Source organism: Salvelinus namaycush, chromosome 15 (genome assembly GCF_016432855.1).
Source record: "Salvelinus namaycush isolate Seneca chromosome 15, SaNama_1.0, whole genome shotgun sequence".
NCBI classification, from domain to species: Eukaryota; Metazoa; Chordata; class Actinopteri; order Salmoniformes; family Salmonidae; genus Salvelinus; species Salvelinus namaycush.
Window position 1 is genome coordinate 1,913,357 of NC_052321.1, and position 17,419 is coordinate 1,930,775.

General features: G+C 47.7%; 1 protein-coding gene across 2 annotated transcripts in view; it reads right to left on the minus strand.

Moving 5' to 3' along the window:
- Positions 1 to 1,833: 1,833 nt before the first annotated feature.
- The window catches only part of LOC120060102 (protein numb homolog), a 103,149-nt gene continuing 87,563 nt past the window's right edge, over positions 1,834 to 17,419 (minus strand). The window contains exons 5-9 of one of the 2 annotated variants that reach the window (XM_039009181.1): positions 9,496 to 9,697; positions 9,111 to 9,404; positions 7,760 to 7,918; positions 4,477 to 4,578; positions 1,834 to 3,958 (exon numbers count right to left, since the gene is read on the minus strand). In XM_039009181.1, the coding sequence (XP_038865109.1) occupies positions 2,439 to 3,958; positions 4,477 to 4,578; positions 7,760 to 7,918; positions 9,111 to 9,404; positions 9,496 to 9,697 (2,277 nt within the window). In that variant the 3' untranslated portion in view covers positions 1,834 to 2,438. Of the gene's footprint in view, positions 3,959 to 4,476; positions 4,579 to 7,759; positions 7,919 to 9,110; positions 9,408 to 9,495; positions 9,698 to 17,419 lie in introns of both variants that reach the window. The other variant, XM_039009180.1, reaches the window with a different exon arrangement.

Consider the following 17,419-nt stretch of genomic DNA (forward strand, 5'->3'; position numbering starts at 1 on the left):
CCCACCGTCAGATTAAAGACGTCAGGACCACCGTCAGATTAAAGAGGTCAGGACACCCTGTCCTTCTGACACCGATAGGGTTGCACGTTTCCGCTAACTCTACCAAAATTCCCAGGTTTTTAATCCTGGGATTTTTTTTAAAAAAGTTACTGGAATTTTGCAACCCTAGCCACAGATTTCAGTTACGTTAAGACGTTAACGTAGTTACGTTAAGCAAAAACATACATTACCCACAGCCATGAACTGATAACCATCGTTCACTAAAGTCATCAAATGATAAACTACTGTACTATAGTGCTTGTGCAAATAATATGGGAAATCAATCATTTTTATTTAAAAAATAATATCATTGAAGGATAAATAAAATTCGGAGATGACACTGTCCATAGTGTTAAAATACAGCAACAAAAAAATACAAACATTACCACAAAAAATTAAAGAATGACAATGAAGATGGAAATCAAATGTAGTTAAGTTCTAACGAATAGTACTATCGAGTACTAGATGAGTACTAATTACTAGTACTATCGAGTACTAGATGAGTACTAATTACTAGTACTATCGAGTACTAGATGAGTACTAATTACTAGTACTATCGAGTACTAGATGAGTACTAATTACTAGTACTATCGAGTACTAGATGAGTACTAATTACTAGTACTATCGAGTACTAGATGAGTACTAATTACTAGTACTATCGAGTACTAGATGAGTACTAATTACTAGTACTATCGAGTACTAGATGAGTACTATCATAGTAAGGAGACTTGAGAGAGCAGATCAGTGGTAGCAGAGGCAGCCTGGGGTGTATTCATTAGTCGCACACCGTAGCAAAACGTTATGCAATGGAAACAAGAGTTTCTATTGGAAAATTCAAGTAGGTCCCTCCCCGTTTGGTTCTTAATGAATACACCCCGGGGTACCCCATACTACCGTCACACCGCTGGATCCACATTGATTGTTGCTGCAATGATGATTTACTATTTACAGTGAGATGCTCATCCAATCACAGGATGAAAATAACGAACGGCAAAATAAGACAGAATTCATTAAAAAATACAAAATAAAACAGCTGTCCCTTCAACACACGTATTCTCTCTTTACGTCATCATAGAAACCAGTTGCCGTGAGCTGTGTACACTAATATATTCTTAATAGATATATATTTATAATATATGATCATTTCTTGTATACACGTTGCATATCCACTCATTCTCATTGTAGCTAGCTATCCTCTGTGCCCTTGGCAAAGATTACATACAACTTTCCTGTTAGATTTCCAAAGCTATTTTAAAATATACCTTAATGCATAAAAATAAAGATTTTGGCATTCTCTCACTTTTTTTTTTTTTTTAGATGAGAACCTCTGGTCTGGAAGCTCAGTTGTCTTTCAGTGCTGCAGTCTTTCTGCCTGCCAGGTGGTCGGGAGAGCAAATCATACTCCAGCCACCTGGGGGCGCTGTGAGCTGGACCAGGAGATGGAGGAAGGGGTAGCAACCCCTGGTAAAGTTGTTTGAGTGTGTCTCGAGAGCTGGGAGGGCTCGGGTTGGGGCTGGGGCTCGGGTCGGGGCTCGGGTTGGGGCTCGGGTCGGGGGGCTGGGGTTGGGACTAGGGTTGGGGCTCGGGGCTGGGGCTCGGGTCGGGGCTGGGGTTGGGGTTGGGGCTGGGGTTGGGGCTCGGGGCTGGGGCTCGGGTTGGGGCTGGGGCTCGGGTCGGGGCTGGTGTTGGGGCTGGGGCTCGGGTCGGGGCTGGGGTTGGGGTTGGGGTTGGGGCTCGGGGCGGGGCTGGGCTGGGGTTGGGGGTTGGGGCTCGGGGCGGGGCTGGGCTGGGGTTGGGGCTCGGGTTGGGGCTCGGGTTGGGGCTCGGGTTGGGGCTCGGGTTGGGGCTCGGGGCTGGGGGTCGGGGCTGGGGTTGGGGCTGTGTGGTCTCAGATCTACCACTCCACAGGGTCATCATGTCCACTTCCATGTCATCCAAAGCAACAACACAACTAAACCCACAATACAAATTAAATGTCTGGTAAGCAGCAGCACCTCCATGTCTCCTTCCTGTTTCCATCCTTCATCCCTGCTGATAGCTCCACCCATCCATTTCTCCTTCCCGTCCCACTGTTTCCATCCTTCATCCCTGCTGATAGCTCCACCCATCCATTTCTCCTTCCCGTCCCACTGTTTCCATCCTTCATCCCTGCTGATAGCTCCACCCATCCATCTCCTCCACTCAGGTCCTCCACTAAGCCAATCCAGGCGGATGTAGAGACTGAGAGAAAGGCTAGTCTGCTCCTCTTCCGTCTCTCACCAACCTGCAAATTCATTAAAAAAGTATCCTCTCCCCTTCACCTCCTCCTCCTCAGTCCCAGTCCACCTCCTCCTCCTCCTCAGTCCCAGTCCACCTCCTCCTCAGTCCCAGTCCACCTCCTCCTCCTAGCTTCTCAGGCTCTAGAGTTGGATCTCAAAGGTCTTGTGCAGCTCGGAGGAGAAGGGGTTAGTGGGCGACGGCGTGGTGCGCTGGCGGGAGCGGCTCTCCAGGGCGGCCCACTTGGCCTCGAAGGGATCGGCCGTCGCCAGGGGTTGCGGGGGCAGGGGAGGGGCCGGGGAGGACGGCGGGGGCAGGGAGGGAGGGGCCCAGCTGTCGGCCCCACCCCCGTTGAAGGCTACACTCCCATTGGGTGCCTGGAAGGGAAGGGGCTGCTGGTGGGGGTTACTGAAGGGGATACACACAGTGTGCTGAACAGGGTCATACTGGGGGGTGGGGTACGCCTGGGGCTGGGGGGTGGGGTACGCCTGGGGCTGGGGGGTGGGGTACGCCTGGGGCTGAGTGGCTGAACCAAACACATTGGCCACCATCTGAGAGGGTGTGATGCCCATCACGGGCACACTGGGATGGGCATAGGGCAGCCCGTTGGACATGGGGTAGGAGGCTGGGGCCTGGGTGTGGTAGGCAGGCTGGCGAGGGGGCAGCATGGGAATCGCAGGGGGCAGGGAGGACATGAAGGCCACAGGGGCAACTTCCTGGGTTGGGGGGGTGGGTACAGCAAACGCCTGGGAAGGGGGTGTGGAGAAGGCCTGGGAAGGGGGTGTGGAGAAGGCCTGGGAAGGGGGTGTGGAGAAGGGCTGGGAAGGGGGTGTGGAGAAGGCCTGGGAAGGGGGTGTGGAGAAGGCCTGGGAAGGGGGTGTGGAGAAGGCCTGGGAAGGGGGTGTGGAGAAGGGCTGGTTAGGGGGTAGTGTGGCAGGGAAGGCCTGGTTAGGGGTTAGTGTAGCAGGGAAGGGCTGGTTAGGGGGTAGTGTGGCAGGGAAGGCCTGGTTAGGGGGTAGTGTGGCAGGGAAGGCCTGGTTAGGGGGTAGTGTGGCAGGGAAGGCCTGGTTAGGGGGTAGTGTGGCAGGGAAGGCCTGGTTAGGGGGTAGTGTGGCAGGGAAGGCCTGGTTAGGGGGTAGTGTGGCAGGGAAGGCCTGGTTAGGGGGTAGTGTGGCAGGGAAGGCCTGGTTAGAGGGTAGTGTGGCAGGGAAGGCCTGGTTAGGGGGTAGTGTGGCAGGGAAGGCCTGGTTAGGGGGTAGTGTGGCAGGGAAGGCCTGGTTAGAGGGTAGTGTGGCAGGGAAGGCCTGGTTAGGGGGTAGTGTGGCAGGGAAGGCCTGGTTAGGGGGTAGTGTGGCAGGGAAGGCCTGGTTAGGGGGTAGTGTGGCAGGGAAGGCCTGGTTAGGGGGTAGTGTGGCAGGGAAGGGCTGGGTGGAAGGCATGGGGACAATGAAAGCCTGGGTTGGGGGGATGGAGAAGGCTGGGGGGTTGGGGGTGAGGAACGGTTGGGAGGGGGGTGTGGACCCGAGTTGCGGAGTGCGGACAGACTTGGTGACCTCCTCGAGCCAGCGGTCAGCCTCCGACGGCGTACGGCGGTGGGAGTGGTGAGAAGGAGACGATGTGGCGGAGGGAGGAGCTACAATCACTGGGGTCGTCCAATCACCTCCTGGTAGAGAAAACATCATGGATTGTTTAATAGACGTTTCGGAGTAATTACTAATAATTGAACCTGAAAACATCTTAAAATTGTACAATAACACCGACAACAGATGGTGTAGAAAGAGCATTATCAATAGATTTGATTGATTGATGACAATCATGACGTTGCTAACTTGCTAAGCCCTCATCCCACGTCAGACTTGCTGTGGAATCAGTTTAGTTGAATCCAGTCTGTCTGTGTTCTGGTCTGGTGTCTCAGTCCATAGAAACAGAACCAGTCTGTGTTCTGGTCTGGTGTCTCAGTCCATAGAAACAGAACCAGTCTGTGTTCTGGTCTGGTGTCTCAGTCCATAGAAACAGAACCAGTCTGTGTTCTGGTCTGGTGTCTCAGTCCATAGAAACAGAACCAGTCTGTGTTCTGGTCTGGTGTCTCAGTCCATAGAAACAGAACCAGTCTGTGTTCTGGTCTGGTGTCTCAGTCCATAGAAACAGAACCACCACAGTAACCAAACACCAAGTCCTTACCTGGGTGTGCTGAGGACGAGGTCGGGGGTGTATGATGCCCTGCGTGGCCAGGAGTCTTGGCCCAGGGGTTAGTGTCTCGGGCAGGAAGTGGAGGGGGCAGTGCTGGAGAGTTAGATAAAGCAGGAGAAGGAGAGAAGACATGACCGTTCACAACAACAGACAGAGAGAGAGGAACTACTAGTAGTTCAGACACCATGTTGTATATAGACATGGTAATATTAGATGAGACATACAGACACCATGTTGTATATAGACATGGTAATATTAGATGATACATACAGACACCATGTTGTATATAGACATGGTAATATTAGATGAGACATACAGACACCATGTTGTATATAGACATGGTAATATTAGATGAGACATACAGACACCATGTTGTATATAGACATGGTAATATTAGATGATACATACAGACACCATGTTGTATATAGACATGGTAATATTAGATGATACATACAGACACCATGTTGTATATAGACATGGTAATATTAGATGAGACATACAGACACCATGTTGTATATAGACATGGTAATATTAGATGATACATACAGACACCATGTTGTATATAGACATGGTAATATTAGATGATACATACAGACACCATGTTGTATATAGACATGGTAATATTAGATGATACATACAGACACCATGTTGTATATAGACATGGTAATATTAGATGATACATACAGACACCATGTTGTATATAGACATGGTAATATTAGATGATACATACAGACACCATGTTGTATATAGACATGGTAATATTAGATGATACATACAGACACCATGTTGTATATAGACATGGTAATATTAGATGATACATACAGACACCATGTTGTATATAGACATGGTAATATTAGATGAGACATACAGACACCATGTTGTATATAGACATGGTAATATTAGATGATACATACAGACACCATGTTGTATATAGACATGGTAATATTAGATGATACATACAGACACCATGTTGTATATAGACATGGTAATATTAGATGATACATACAGACACCATGTTGTATATAGACATGGTAATATTAGATGATACATACAGACACCATGTTGTATATAGACATGGTAATATTAGATGATACATACAGACACCATGTTGTATATAGACATGGTAATATTAGATGATACATACAGACACCATGTTGTATATAGACATGGTAATATTAGATGAGACATACAGACACCATGTTGTATATAGACATGGTAATATTAGATGATACATACAGACACCATGTTGTATATAGACATGGTAATATTAGATGATACATACAGACACCATGTTGTATATAGACATGGTAATATTAGATGATACATACAGACACCATGTTGTATATAGACATGGTAATATTAGATGATACATACAGACACCATGTTGTATATAGACATGGTAATATTAGATGATACATACAGACACCATGTTGTATATAGACATGGTAATATTAGATGATACATACAGACACCATGTTGTATATAGACATGGTAATATTAGATGAGACATACAGACACCATGTTGTATATAGACATGGTAATATTAGATGATACATACAGACACCATGTTGTATATAGACATGGTAATATTAGATGAGACATACAGACACCATGTTGTATATAGACATGGTAATATTAGATGAGACATACAGACACCATGTTGTATATAGACATGGTAATATTAGATGATACATACAGACACCATGTTGTATATAGACATGGTAATATTAGATGATACATACAGACACCATGTTGTATATAGACATGGTAATATTAGATGAGACATACAGACACCATGTTGTATATAGACATGGTAATATTAGATGAGACATACAGACACCATGTTGTATATAGACATGGTAATATTAGATGAGACATACAGACACCATGTTGTATATAGACATGGTAATATTAGATGATACATACAGACACCATGTTGTATATAGACATGGTAATATTAGATGATACATACAGACACCATGTTGTATATAGACATGGTAATATTAGATGATACATACAGACACCATGTTGTATATAGACATGGTAATATTAGATGAGACATACAGACACCATGTTGTATATAGACATGGTAATATTAGATGAGACATACAGACACCATGTTGTATATAGACATGGTAATATTAGATGATACATACAGACACCATGTTGTATATAGACATGGTAATATTAGATGATACATACAGACACCATGTTGTATATAGACATGGTAATATTAGATGAGACATACAGACACCATGTTGTATATAGACATGGTAATATTAGATGAGACATACAGACACCATGTTGTATATAGACATGGTAATATTAGATGAGACATACAGACACCATGTTGTATATAGACATGGTAATATTAGATGAGACATACAGACACCATGTTGTATATAGACATGGTAATATTAGATGATACATACAGACACCATGTTGTATATAGACATGGTAATATTAGATGAGACATACAGACACCATGTTGTATATAGACATGGTAATATTAGATGATACATACAGACACCATGTTGTATATAGACATGGTAATATTAGATGATACATACAGACACCATGTTGTATATAGACATGGTAATATTAGATGATACATACAGACACCATGTTGTATATAGACATGGTAATATTAGATGATACATACAGACACCATGTTGTATATAGACATGGTAATATTAGATGAGACATACAGACACCATGTTGTATATAGACATGGTAATATTAGATGAGACATACAGACACCATGTTGTATATAGACATGGTAATATTAGATGAGACATACAGACACCATGTTGTATATAGACATGGTAATATTAGATGATACATACAGACACCATGTTGTATATAGACATGGTAATATTAGATGAGACATACAGACACCATGTTGTATATAGACATGGTAATATTAGATGATACATACAGACACCATGTTGTATATAGACATGGTAATATTAGATGATACATTCAGACACCATGTTGTATATAGACATGGTAATATTAGATGATACATACAGACACCATGTTGTATATAGACATGGTAATATTAGATGATACATACAGACACCATGTTGTATATAGACATGGTAATATTAGATAATGAATTAATATGCAAGAAATTATCAACTGAAGTGTCATAAACACTTAATAATGTGTTCCTCAAAATGCAGGGAGACAAGGTCCAGAAAAATGCATGTGAACTTGTGTTATTGTGTGTGTGTCGGCTGTCTAGGTTTGTGTTGCAGTGAAGTGTAGTTACCTGGCTGAGCCCCCGGGGGCGCTACAGGTGACTGTGGGGAGGAGGTTGGTCGGGGCATGGGGGCCTGGGAGAAGGGGTCTTCAGGAGGCCCACTGAAGGCTGAGGCGATCTGGGTACACAACGAGCTGATGCTGTCCCCCTCTCCCTCCATCTCTGGGACTGGAGGAATGGGGAAAGGACATTCAGCCATGAGGTACCCTCACAAAAAACACTGTTGTATTGGACAGATACATTATGGACAATACTGTTGTATTGGACAGATACATTATGGACAATACTGTTGTATTGGACAGATACATTATGGACAAAAACATTCTGAAAACCAAAGTTCACATAGCAAGCCACTGATGCCTAATATTGTTTCATACATGGTTACAAAGTGATGGCTGCTATTGTAGGTGAATGAGACAAGAGTGTTCCTGGAGAAGTCAGACTAGTTATAGACTGACCTGTGTTCTTCCTGGGGAAGTCAGACTAGTTACAGACTGACCTGTGTTCTTCCTGGAGAAGTCAGACTAGTTATAGACTGACCTGTGTTCTTCCTGGGGAAGTCAGACTAGTTACAGACTGACCTGTGTTCTTCCTGGAGAAGTCAGACTAGTTATAGACTGACCTGTGTTCTTCCTGGGGAAGTCAGACTAGTTACAGACTGACCTGTGTTCTTCCTGGAGAAGTCAGACTAGCTACAGACTGACCTGTGTTCTTCCTGTAGAAGTCAGACTAGTTACAGCCTGACCTGTGTTCTTCCTGGGGAAGTCAGACTAGTTACAGACTGACCTGTGTTGTTCATGGGGAAGTCAGACTAGCTACAGACTGACCTGTGTTCTTCATGGGGAAGTCAGACTAGTTACAGACTGACCTGTGTTCTTCCTGGGGAAGTCAGACTAGTTACAGACTGACCTGTGTTCTTCCTGGAGAAGTCAGACTAGCTACAGACTGACCTGTGTTCTTCATGGGGAAGTCAGACTAGTTACAGACTGACCTGTGTTCTTCCTGGGGAAGTCAGACTAGCTACAGACTGACCTGTGTTCTTCATGGGGAAGTCAGACTAGTTACAGACTGACCTGTGTTGTTCCTGGAGAAGTCAGACTAGTTACAGACTGACCTGTGTTCTTCCTGGAGAAGTCAGACTAGTTACAGACTGACCTGTGTTGTTCCTGGGGAAGTCAGACTAGTTACAGACTGACCTGTGTTCTTCCTGGAGAAGTCAGACTAGTTACAGACTGACCTGTGTTCTTCATGGGGAAGTCAGACTAGTTACAGACTGACCTGTGTTCTTCATGGGGAAGTCAGACTAGTTACAGACTGACCTGTGTTCTTCCTGGAGAAGTCAGACTAGTTACAGACTGACCTGTGTTCTTCATGGAGAAGTCAGAACTCCTCTGCATGGTAGAGGGCAGATCGTTCATCCTGAGGGACAGCTGCCGTTTGAAGGGAGAAGAGTTGTTGTTGAGGGCAGGGAACCCTCTGAAGGAACCCTGTCTGGCCAGGACCTCCACTGGGGCGTGTCTGCGGGGGATAACCTGGGGGCCCTGGGGAGGAGAGGAGGAGGGGGACGGTGGCCCTGGTAGAGGGGCCACAGCCTGGTTCACCACACCCTCGCTGGGGCCTGAGGAGAGAGCGATGGAGGGCCTGACATCGCCCTCTGCTGTAGGAAAGGGAAAACATCAGGGGATGGTAGACGACAAGATAGATACATCATGTGAAGAACGGGTCACAAGAACACACACACACACCTTTCTTGTCCTGTAACTGCCTCATGACCTCCTCTCGCTCAGCGGCTTCCGTCGCCGTGGTAACTCGGAACGAGCCCTCCCTGGTGAATGTGGTTCTGTTGGAGTCGAAGGTTGCCGTGACACCACACTCCTTCTCTCTCCTCTGTTTCCTCTCCAGACAGGCAGCGAAGGCACAGCCCACCGAGTGGCTCAGACGCTCTCCCTTAATACCACATCAATAACATGTTAATAACACAGCCCACTGAGTGGCTCAGACTCTCTCCCTTAATAACACAGCCCCCCGAGTGGCTCAGACTCTCTCCCTTAATAACACAGCCCCCCGAGTGGCTCAGACTCTCTCCCTTAATAACACGTTAATAACATGTTAATAACACAGCCCACTGAGTGGCTCAGACGCTCTCCCTTAATAACACGTTAATAACATGTTAATAACACAGCCCCCCGAGTGGCTCAGACTCTCTCCCTTAATAACACAGCCCACTGAGTGGCTCAGACTCTCTCCCTTAATAACACAGCCCCCCGAGTGGCTCAGACTCTCTCCCTTAATAACACAGCCCACCGAGTGGCTCAGACTCTCTCCCTTAATAACACAGCCCCCCGAGTGGCTCAGACTCTCTCCCTTAATAACACAGCCCACCGAGTGGCTCAGACGCTCTCCCTTAATAACACAGCCCACTGAGTGGCTCAGACTCTCTCCCTTAATAACACAGCCCCCCGAGTGGCTCAGACTCTCTCCCTTAATAACACAGCCCACCGAGTGGCTCAGACGCTCTCCCTTAATAACACAGCCGACCGAGTGGCTCAGACTCTCTCCCTTAATAACACGTTAATAACATGTTAATAACACAGCCGACCGAGTGGCTCAGACGCTCTCCCTTAATAACACAGCCCACCGAGTGGCTCAGACTCTCTCCCTTAATAACACAGCCCCCCGAGTGGCTCAGACTCTCTCCCTTAATAACACAGCCCACTGAGTGGCTCAGACTCTCTCCCTTAATAACACGTTAATAACATGTTAATTAATAACACAGCCCACCGAGTTGGCTCAGACTCTCCTCTCCCTTAATAACACAGCCCACCGAGTGGCTCAGACTCTCTCCCTTAATAACACAGCCCCCCGAGTGGCTCAGACTCTCTCCCTTAATAACACAGCCCCCCGAGTGGCTCAGACTCTCTCCCTTAATAACACAGCCCACCGAGTGGCTCAGACTCTCTCCCTTAATAACACAGCCCACTGAGTGGCTCAGACTCTCTCCTTAATAACACAGCCACCCGAGTGCTCAGACTCTCTCCCTTAATAACACAGCCCCCGAGTGGCTCAGACTCTCTCCCTTAATAACACAGCCCACCGAGTGGCTCAGACTCTCTCCCTTAATAACACAGCCCACTGAGTGGCTCAGACTCTCTCCCTTAATAACACAGCCCCCCCGAGTGGCTCAGACTCTCTCCCTTAATAACACAGCCCCCCGAGTGGCTCAGACTCTCTCCCTTAATAAACTAATACATGTTAATAACACAGCCCACTGAGTGGCTCAGACTCTCTCCCTTAATAACACAGCCCACCGAGTGGCTCAACTCTCTCCCTTAATAACACAGCCCCCCGAGTGGCTCAGACTCTCTCCCTTAATAACACGTTAATAACATGTTAATAACAACGCCCCTGAGTGGCTCAGACTCTCTCCCTTAATACACAGCCCCCCGAGTGGCTCAGACTCTCTCCTTAATAACACAGCCCCCCGAGTGGCTCAGACTCTCTCCCTTAATAACACGTTAATAACATGTTAATAACACAGCCCACTGAGTGGCTCAACTCTCTCCCTTAATAACACAGCCCCCCGAGTGGCTCAGACTCTCTCCCTTAATAACACACCCACCGAGTGGCTCAGACTCTCTCCCTTAATAACACAGCCCCGAGTGGCTCAGACTCTCTCCTTAATAACACAACCCACCGAGTGGCTCAGACTCTCTCCCTTAATAACACAGCCCACCGAGTGGCTCAGACTCTCTCCCTTAATAACACAGCCCCCGAGTGGCTCAGACTCTCTCCCTTATAACACAGCCCACTGAGTGGCTCACGCTCTCCCTTAATAACCAGCCCACCGAGTGGCTCAGACTCTCTCCCTTAATAACACAGACACCGAGTGGCTCAGACTCTCTCCCCTTAATAACACAGCCACCGAGTGGCTCAGACTCTCTCCCTTAATAACACAGCCCACCGAGTGGCTCAGACTCTCTCCCTTAATAACACAGCCCCCGAGTGGTCAGACTCTCTCCCTTAATAACACAGCCCCCGAGTGGTCAGACTCTCTCCCTTAATACCACAGCCCCCCGAGTGGCTCAGACTCTCTCCTTAATAACACAGCCCCCCGAGTGGCTCAGACTCTCTCCCTTAATAACACAGCCCCCGAGTGGCTCAGACTCTCTCCCTTAATAACACGTTAATAACATGTTAATAACACAGCCCACTGAGTGGCTCAGACTCTCTCCCTTAATAACACAGCCCCCCGAGTGGCTCAGACTCTCTCCCTTAATAACACGTTAATAACATGTTAATAACACAGCCCCCCCGAGTGGCTCAGACTCTCTCCCTTAATAACACAGCCCACGAGTGGCTCAGACTCTCTCTCCTTAATAACACAGCCCACCGAGTGGCTCAGACTCTCTCCCTTAATACCACGTTAATAACATGTTAATAACACAGCCCACTGAGTGCTCAGACTCTCTCCTTAATAACACAGCCCACTGAGTGGCTCAGACTCTCTCCCTTAATAACACAGCCCCCCGAGTGGCTCAGACTCTCTCCCTTAATAACACGTTAATAACATGTTAATAACACAGCCTGTTACGCACGCCTCTGAGAAGAGGGAACGCAACTCCCTGCTGCAACTCAACTCCCTGTGAAGTGTAAGAGGTATGGACTGTAGGCGTGAGTAAGGACGACAAAGGCAGATTTTACCGTTACTAGGATATTTCCTTACGGTAATATGGGGAAAAGGGGCTGGACGGAACCAAAGCAAAGAAAGTAAATATCAAAACTTCCCCCTTTCCTATCTAACCTGCCTACCCACTACTTACCTATCTTAGCACCACTGGTGCCCTAACCAAATACAGGGGGTGGTCCGCCCAGGTCTTACCTAGTGTGCCTAGACAATGAATATACTACGGGTATATGTATGCCCGCGGGCCTCTTGCCTAAGCACTCCCAAAGTGCCTTCTCCTTCCCCCCTGGGAACAAATGAAACAGAACAATTACTAACAATTTCACAAACACTCAGAAACACAGGACATCAATGAGGCTCTGTCTGACTGAGCAACAAACTCACACAGAACATATTAAAGCTGCTACCCAGCAACAACTAACACAGTACATACCAAACCAACATGATCTACCCCTCAGCCTTCAATGATCTCACCCTGCCTATCATCTCTCTCTCGCTCTCCTTCTAATGATTTCTCTCCCTCCAAAAAAGATCTCCTTTCCTGAACAGAACACTGGCTTTTATATTCCTCAGGTGGCAAAGGTAATTAGTGTCAGCTGCTTCTTGACGAGGGGGCGTGGTCAGCTCTCCAATTATCAATTAGCCATGGAGAACTCAGGAAGCTATCTCCTGAAACACACACTCAAATACATACCACAACACAGAAAACTGGGGAACGTAACACAGCCCACTGAGTGGCTCAGACTCTCTCCCTTAATAACACAGCCCACCGAGTGGCTCAGACTCTCTCCCTTAATAACACGTTAATAACATGTTAATAACACAGCCCACCGAGTGGCTCAGACTCTCTCCCTTAATAACACAGCCCACCGAGTGGCTCAGACTCTCTCCCTTAATAACACAGCCCACGAGTGGCTCAAGACTCTCTCCCTTAATAACACGTTAATAACATTTTAATAACACAGCCCCCAGAGTGGCTCAGACTCTCTCCTTAATACACAGCCCACCGAGTGGCTCAGACTCTCTCCCTTAATACCACGTTAATAACATGTTAATAACACAGCCCCCCGAGTGGCTCAGACTCTCTCCCTTAATAACACAGCCCCCCGAGTGGCTCAGATCCTCTCCCTTAATAACACAGCCCACCGAGTGGCTCAGACGCTCTCCTCTTAATACCACGTTAATAACATTTTAATAACACAGCCCCCCGAGTGGCTCAGACGCTCTCCCTTAATAACACAGCCCCCCGAGTGGCTCAGACTCTCTCCCTTAATAACACAGCCCCCCGAGTGGCTCAGACTCTCTCCCTTAATAACACAGCCCCCCGAGTGGCTCAGACTCTCTCCCTTAATAACACAGCCCCCCGAGTGGCTCAGACTCTCTCCCTAATAACACAGCCCACCGAGTGGCTCAGACTCTCTCCCTTAAAACACAGCCCCCCGAGTGGCTCAGACTCTCTCCCTTAATAACACAGCCCCCCGAGTGGCTCAGACTCTCTCCCTTAATAACACAGCCCCCCGAGTGGCTCAGACTCTCTCCCTTAATAACACAGCCCACCGAGTGGCTCAGACTCTCTCCCCGAGATAACGCAACACATTAACAACTTGTTAGTAACACATTAATAACTTGTTAGTAACACATTAATAACTTGTTAGTAACACATTAATAACTCATCACGCCACCGACAGGCAGTGAAGCCACAGCCCACCGAGTGGCTCAGAAGTTATCAATAACACGTTAATAACACGTTAACAACATGTTAATAACACGTTAACAACATGTTAATAACAGCCATTCTCCCTGAGACAACACTTCAGTAATAGTATTTGGTCGTAGCTGTTGTGAAATCAGCAGCTACTCTTCCTGGGGTCCACACAGAACATTAATAGAACAGCTCAAGGACAGAACTACATACATTTAAAAACATCACACGTAGCCTACATATCACTACATACAACTATCCAGGTCAAATAGAGGAGAGGCGTTATGCCGTGACGTGTTGCTTTATCTGTTTATTGAAACCAAGTTTGCTGTTTATCTGAGCAATATGAGATGGAACGGAGTTCCATGCAATAATGGCTCTATATAATACTGTGTCTTTTCTGGAATATGTTCTGGAATTTGGGGACTGTGAAAAGACCCCTGGTGGCATGTCTGGTGGGATAAGTGTGTGTGTCAGAGCTGTGTGTAAGTTGACATTTAGGAATTTTCTCCACTTCAGTCATGACATGAGGCATACGAAGGTGCGCTTGGCGTCCTGCAACAGGAGACTCTCCTTGCGTGATGTTAGTTCATGACATGAGGCATACGAAGGTGCGCTTGGCGTTCTGCAAGAGGAGACTCTCCTTGCGTGATGTTAGTTCATGACATGAGGCATACGAAGGTGCGCTTGGCGTTCTGCAACAGGAACTCTCCTTGCGTGATGTTAGTTCATGACATGAGGCATACGAAGGTGCGCTTGGCGTTCTGCAACAGGAGACTCTCCTTGCGTGATGTTAGTTCATGACATGAGGCATACGAAGGTGCGCTTGGCGTTCTGCAACAGGAGACTCTCCTTGCGTGATGTTAGTTCATGACATGAGGCATACGAAGGTGCGCTTGGCGTTCTGCAACAGGAGACTCTCCTTGCGTGATGTTAGTTCATGACATGAGGCATACGAAGGTGCGCTTGGCGTCCTGCAACAGGAGACTCTCCTTGCGTGATGTTAGTTCATGACATGAGGCATACGAAGGTGCGCTTGGCGTTCTGCAACAGGAGACTCTCCTTGCGTGATGTTAGTTCATGACATGAGGCATACGAAGGTGCGCTTGGCGTCCTGCAACAAGACTCTCCTTGCGTGACGTTAGTTCATGACATGAGCATACGAAGGTGCGCTTGGCGTCCTGCAACAGGAGACTCTCCTTGCGTGACGTTAGTTCATGACATGAGGCATACGAAGGTGCCTTGGCGTCCTGCAACAGGAGACTCTCCTTGCGTGACGTTAGTTCATGACATGAGGCATACGAAGGTGCGCTTGGCGTTCTACAACAGGAGACTCTCCTTGCGTCATGTTAGTTCATGACATGAGGCATACGAAGGTGCGCTTGGCGTCCTGCACAGGGACTCTCCTTGCGTGATGTTATTCATGACATGAGGCATACGAAGGTGCGCTTGGCGTTCTGCAACAGGAGACTCTCCTTGCGTCATGTTGTTCATGACATGAGGCATACGAAGGTCGCTTGGCTCCTGCAACAGGAGACTCTCCTTGCGTGATGTTAGTTCATGACATGAGGGATACGAAGGTGCGCTTGGCGTTCTGCAACAGGAGACTCTCCTTGCGTGATGTTAGTTCATGACATGAGGCATACGAAGGTGCGCTTGGCGTCCTGCAACAGGAGACTCTCCTTGCGTGATGTTAGTTCATGACATGAGGCATACGAAGGTGCGCTTGGCGTCCTGCAACAGGAACTCTCCTTGCGTGATGTTAGTTCATGACATGAGGCATACGAAGGTGCGCTTGGCGTTCTGCAACAGGAGACTCTCCTTGCGTGATGTTAGTTCATGACATGAGGCATACGAAGGTGCGCTTGGCGTTCTGCAACAGGAGACTCTCCTTGCGTGACGTTAGTTCATGACATGAGGCATACGAAGGTGCGCTTGGCGTCCTGCAACAGGAGACTCTCCTTGCGTGACGTTAGTTCATGACATGAGGCATACGAAGGTGCGCTTGGCGTCCTGCAACAGGAGACTCTCCTTGCGTGATGTTAGTTAATGACATGAGGCATACGAAGGTGCGCTTGGCGTTCTGCAACAGGAGACTCTCCTTGCGTGATGTTAGTTCATGACATGAGGCATACGAAGGTGCGCTTGGCGTTCTGCAACAGGAGACTCTCCTTGCGTGATGTTAGTTCATGACATGAGGGATACGAAGGTGCGCTTGCGTTCTGCAAGAGGAGACTCTCCTTGCGTGATGTTAGTTCATGACATGAGGCATACGAAGGTGCGCTTGGCGTTCTGCAACAGGAGACTCTCCTTGCGTGATGTTAGTTCATGACGTGAGGCATACGAAGGTGCGCTTGGCGTCCTGCAACAGGAGACTCTCCTTGCGTGATGTTAGTTCATGACGTGAGGCATACGAAGGTGCGCTTGGCGTTCTGCAACAGGAGACTCTCCTTGCGTGATGTTAGTTCATGACGTGAGGCATACGAAGGTGCGCTTGGCGTCCTGCAACAGGAGACTCTCCTTGCGTGATGTTAGTTCATGACATGAGGCATACGAAGGTGCGCTTGGCGTCCTGCAACAGGAGACTCTCCTTGCGTGATGTTAGTTCATGACATGAGGGATACGAAGGTGCGCTTGGCGTTCTGCAAGAGGAGACTCTCCTTGCGTGATGTTAGTTCATGACATGAGGCATACAAGGTGCGCTTGGCGTCCTGCAACAGGAGACTCTCCTTGCGTGATGTTAGTTTCGATTGACAGCACCACCTGCCAATCGGAGGCTTGAATCATGTCACTAGTGAGACTAGCTTCAGGTCGTCCTTTTAACTTGGGTTCCCGAGTGGCGCAGCGGTCTAAGGCACTGCATCTTAGTGCTAGCGGCGTCACTACAGACCCTGGTTCGATTCCAGGCTGTATCACAACCGGCCGTGATTGGGAGTTCCATAGGGCGGCGCACAATTGGCCCAGCGGGTAACGGTTCAGGGGTTAGGGTCTGGTTTTAGGGTTAGTCTAACAGGTTAGGTTTAGGTGGTAGCTGTTAGGGTAACAGGTTAGGGTCTGGTATTGGGGTTAGTGTAACAGGTTAGGGGGTAGGTGTTAGGGGGTTAGGGTCTGGTTTAGAGGTTAGGGTCTGGTTTAGGGGTTAGGGTCTGGTTTAGAGGTTAGGGTCTGGTTTAGAGGTTAGGGTCTGGTTTAGGGGTTAGGGTCAGTTTTAGGGGTTAGGGTCAGGTTTAGAGGTAAGGTCGGTTTAGCGTAGAGAAGGCGAGAGTAGAGAGACCGGAAAGGT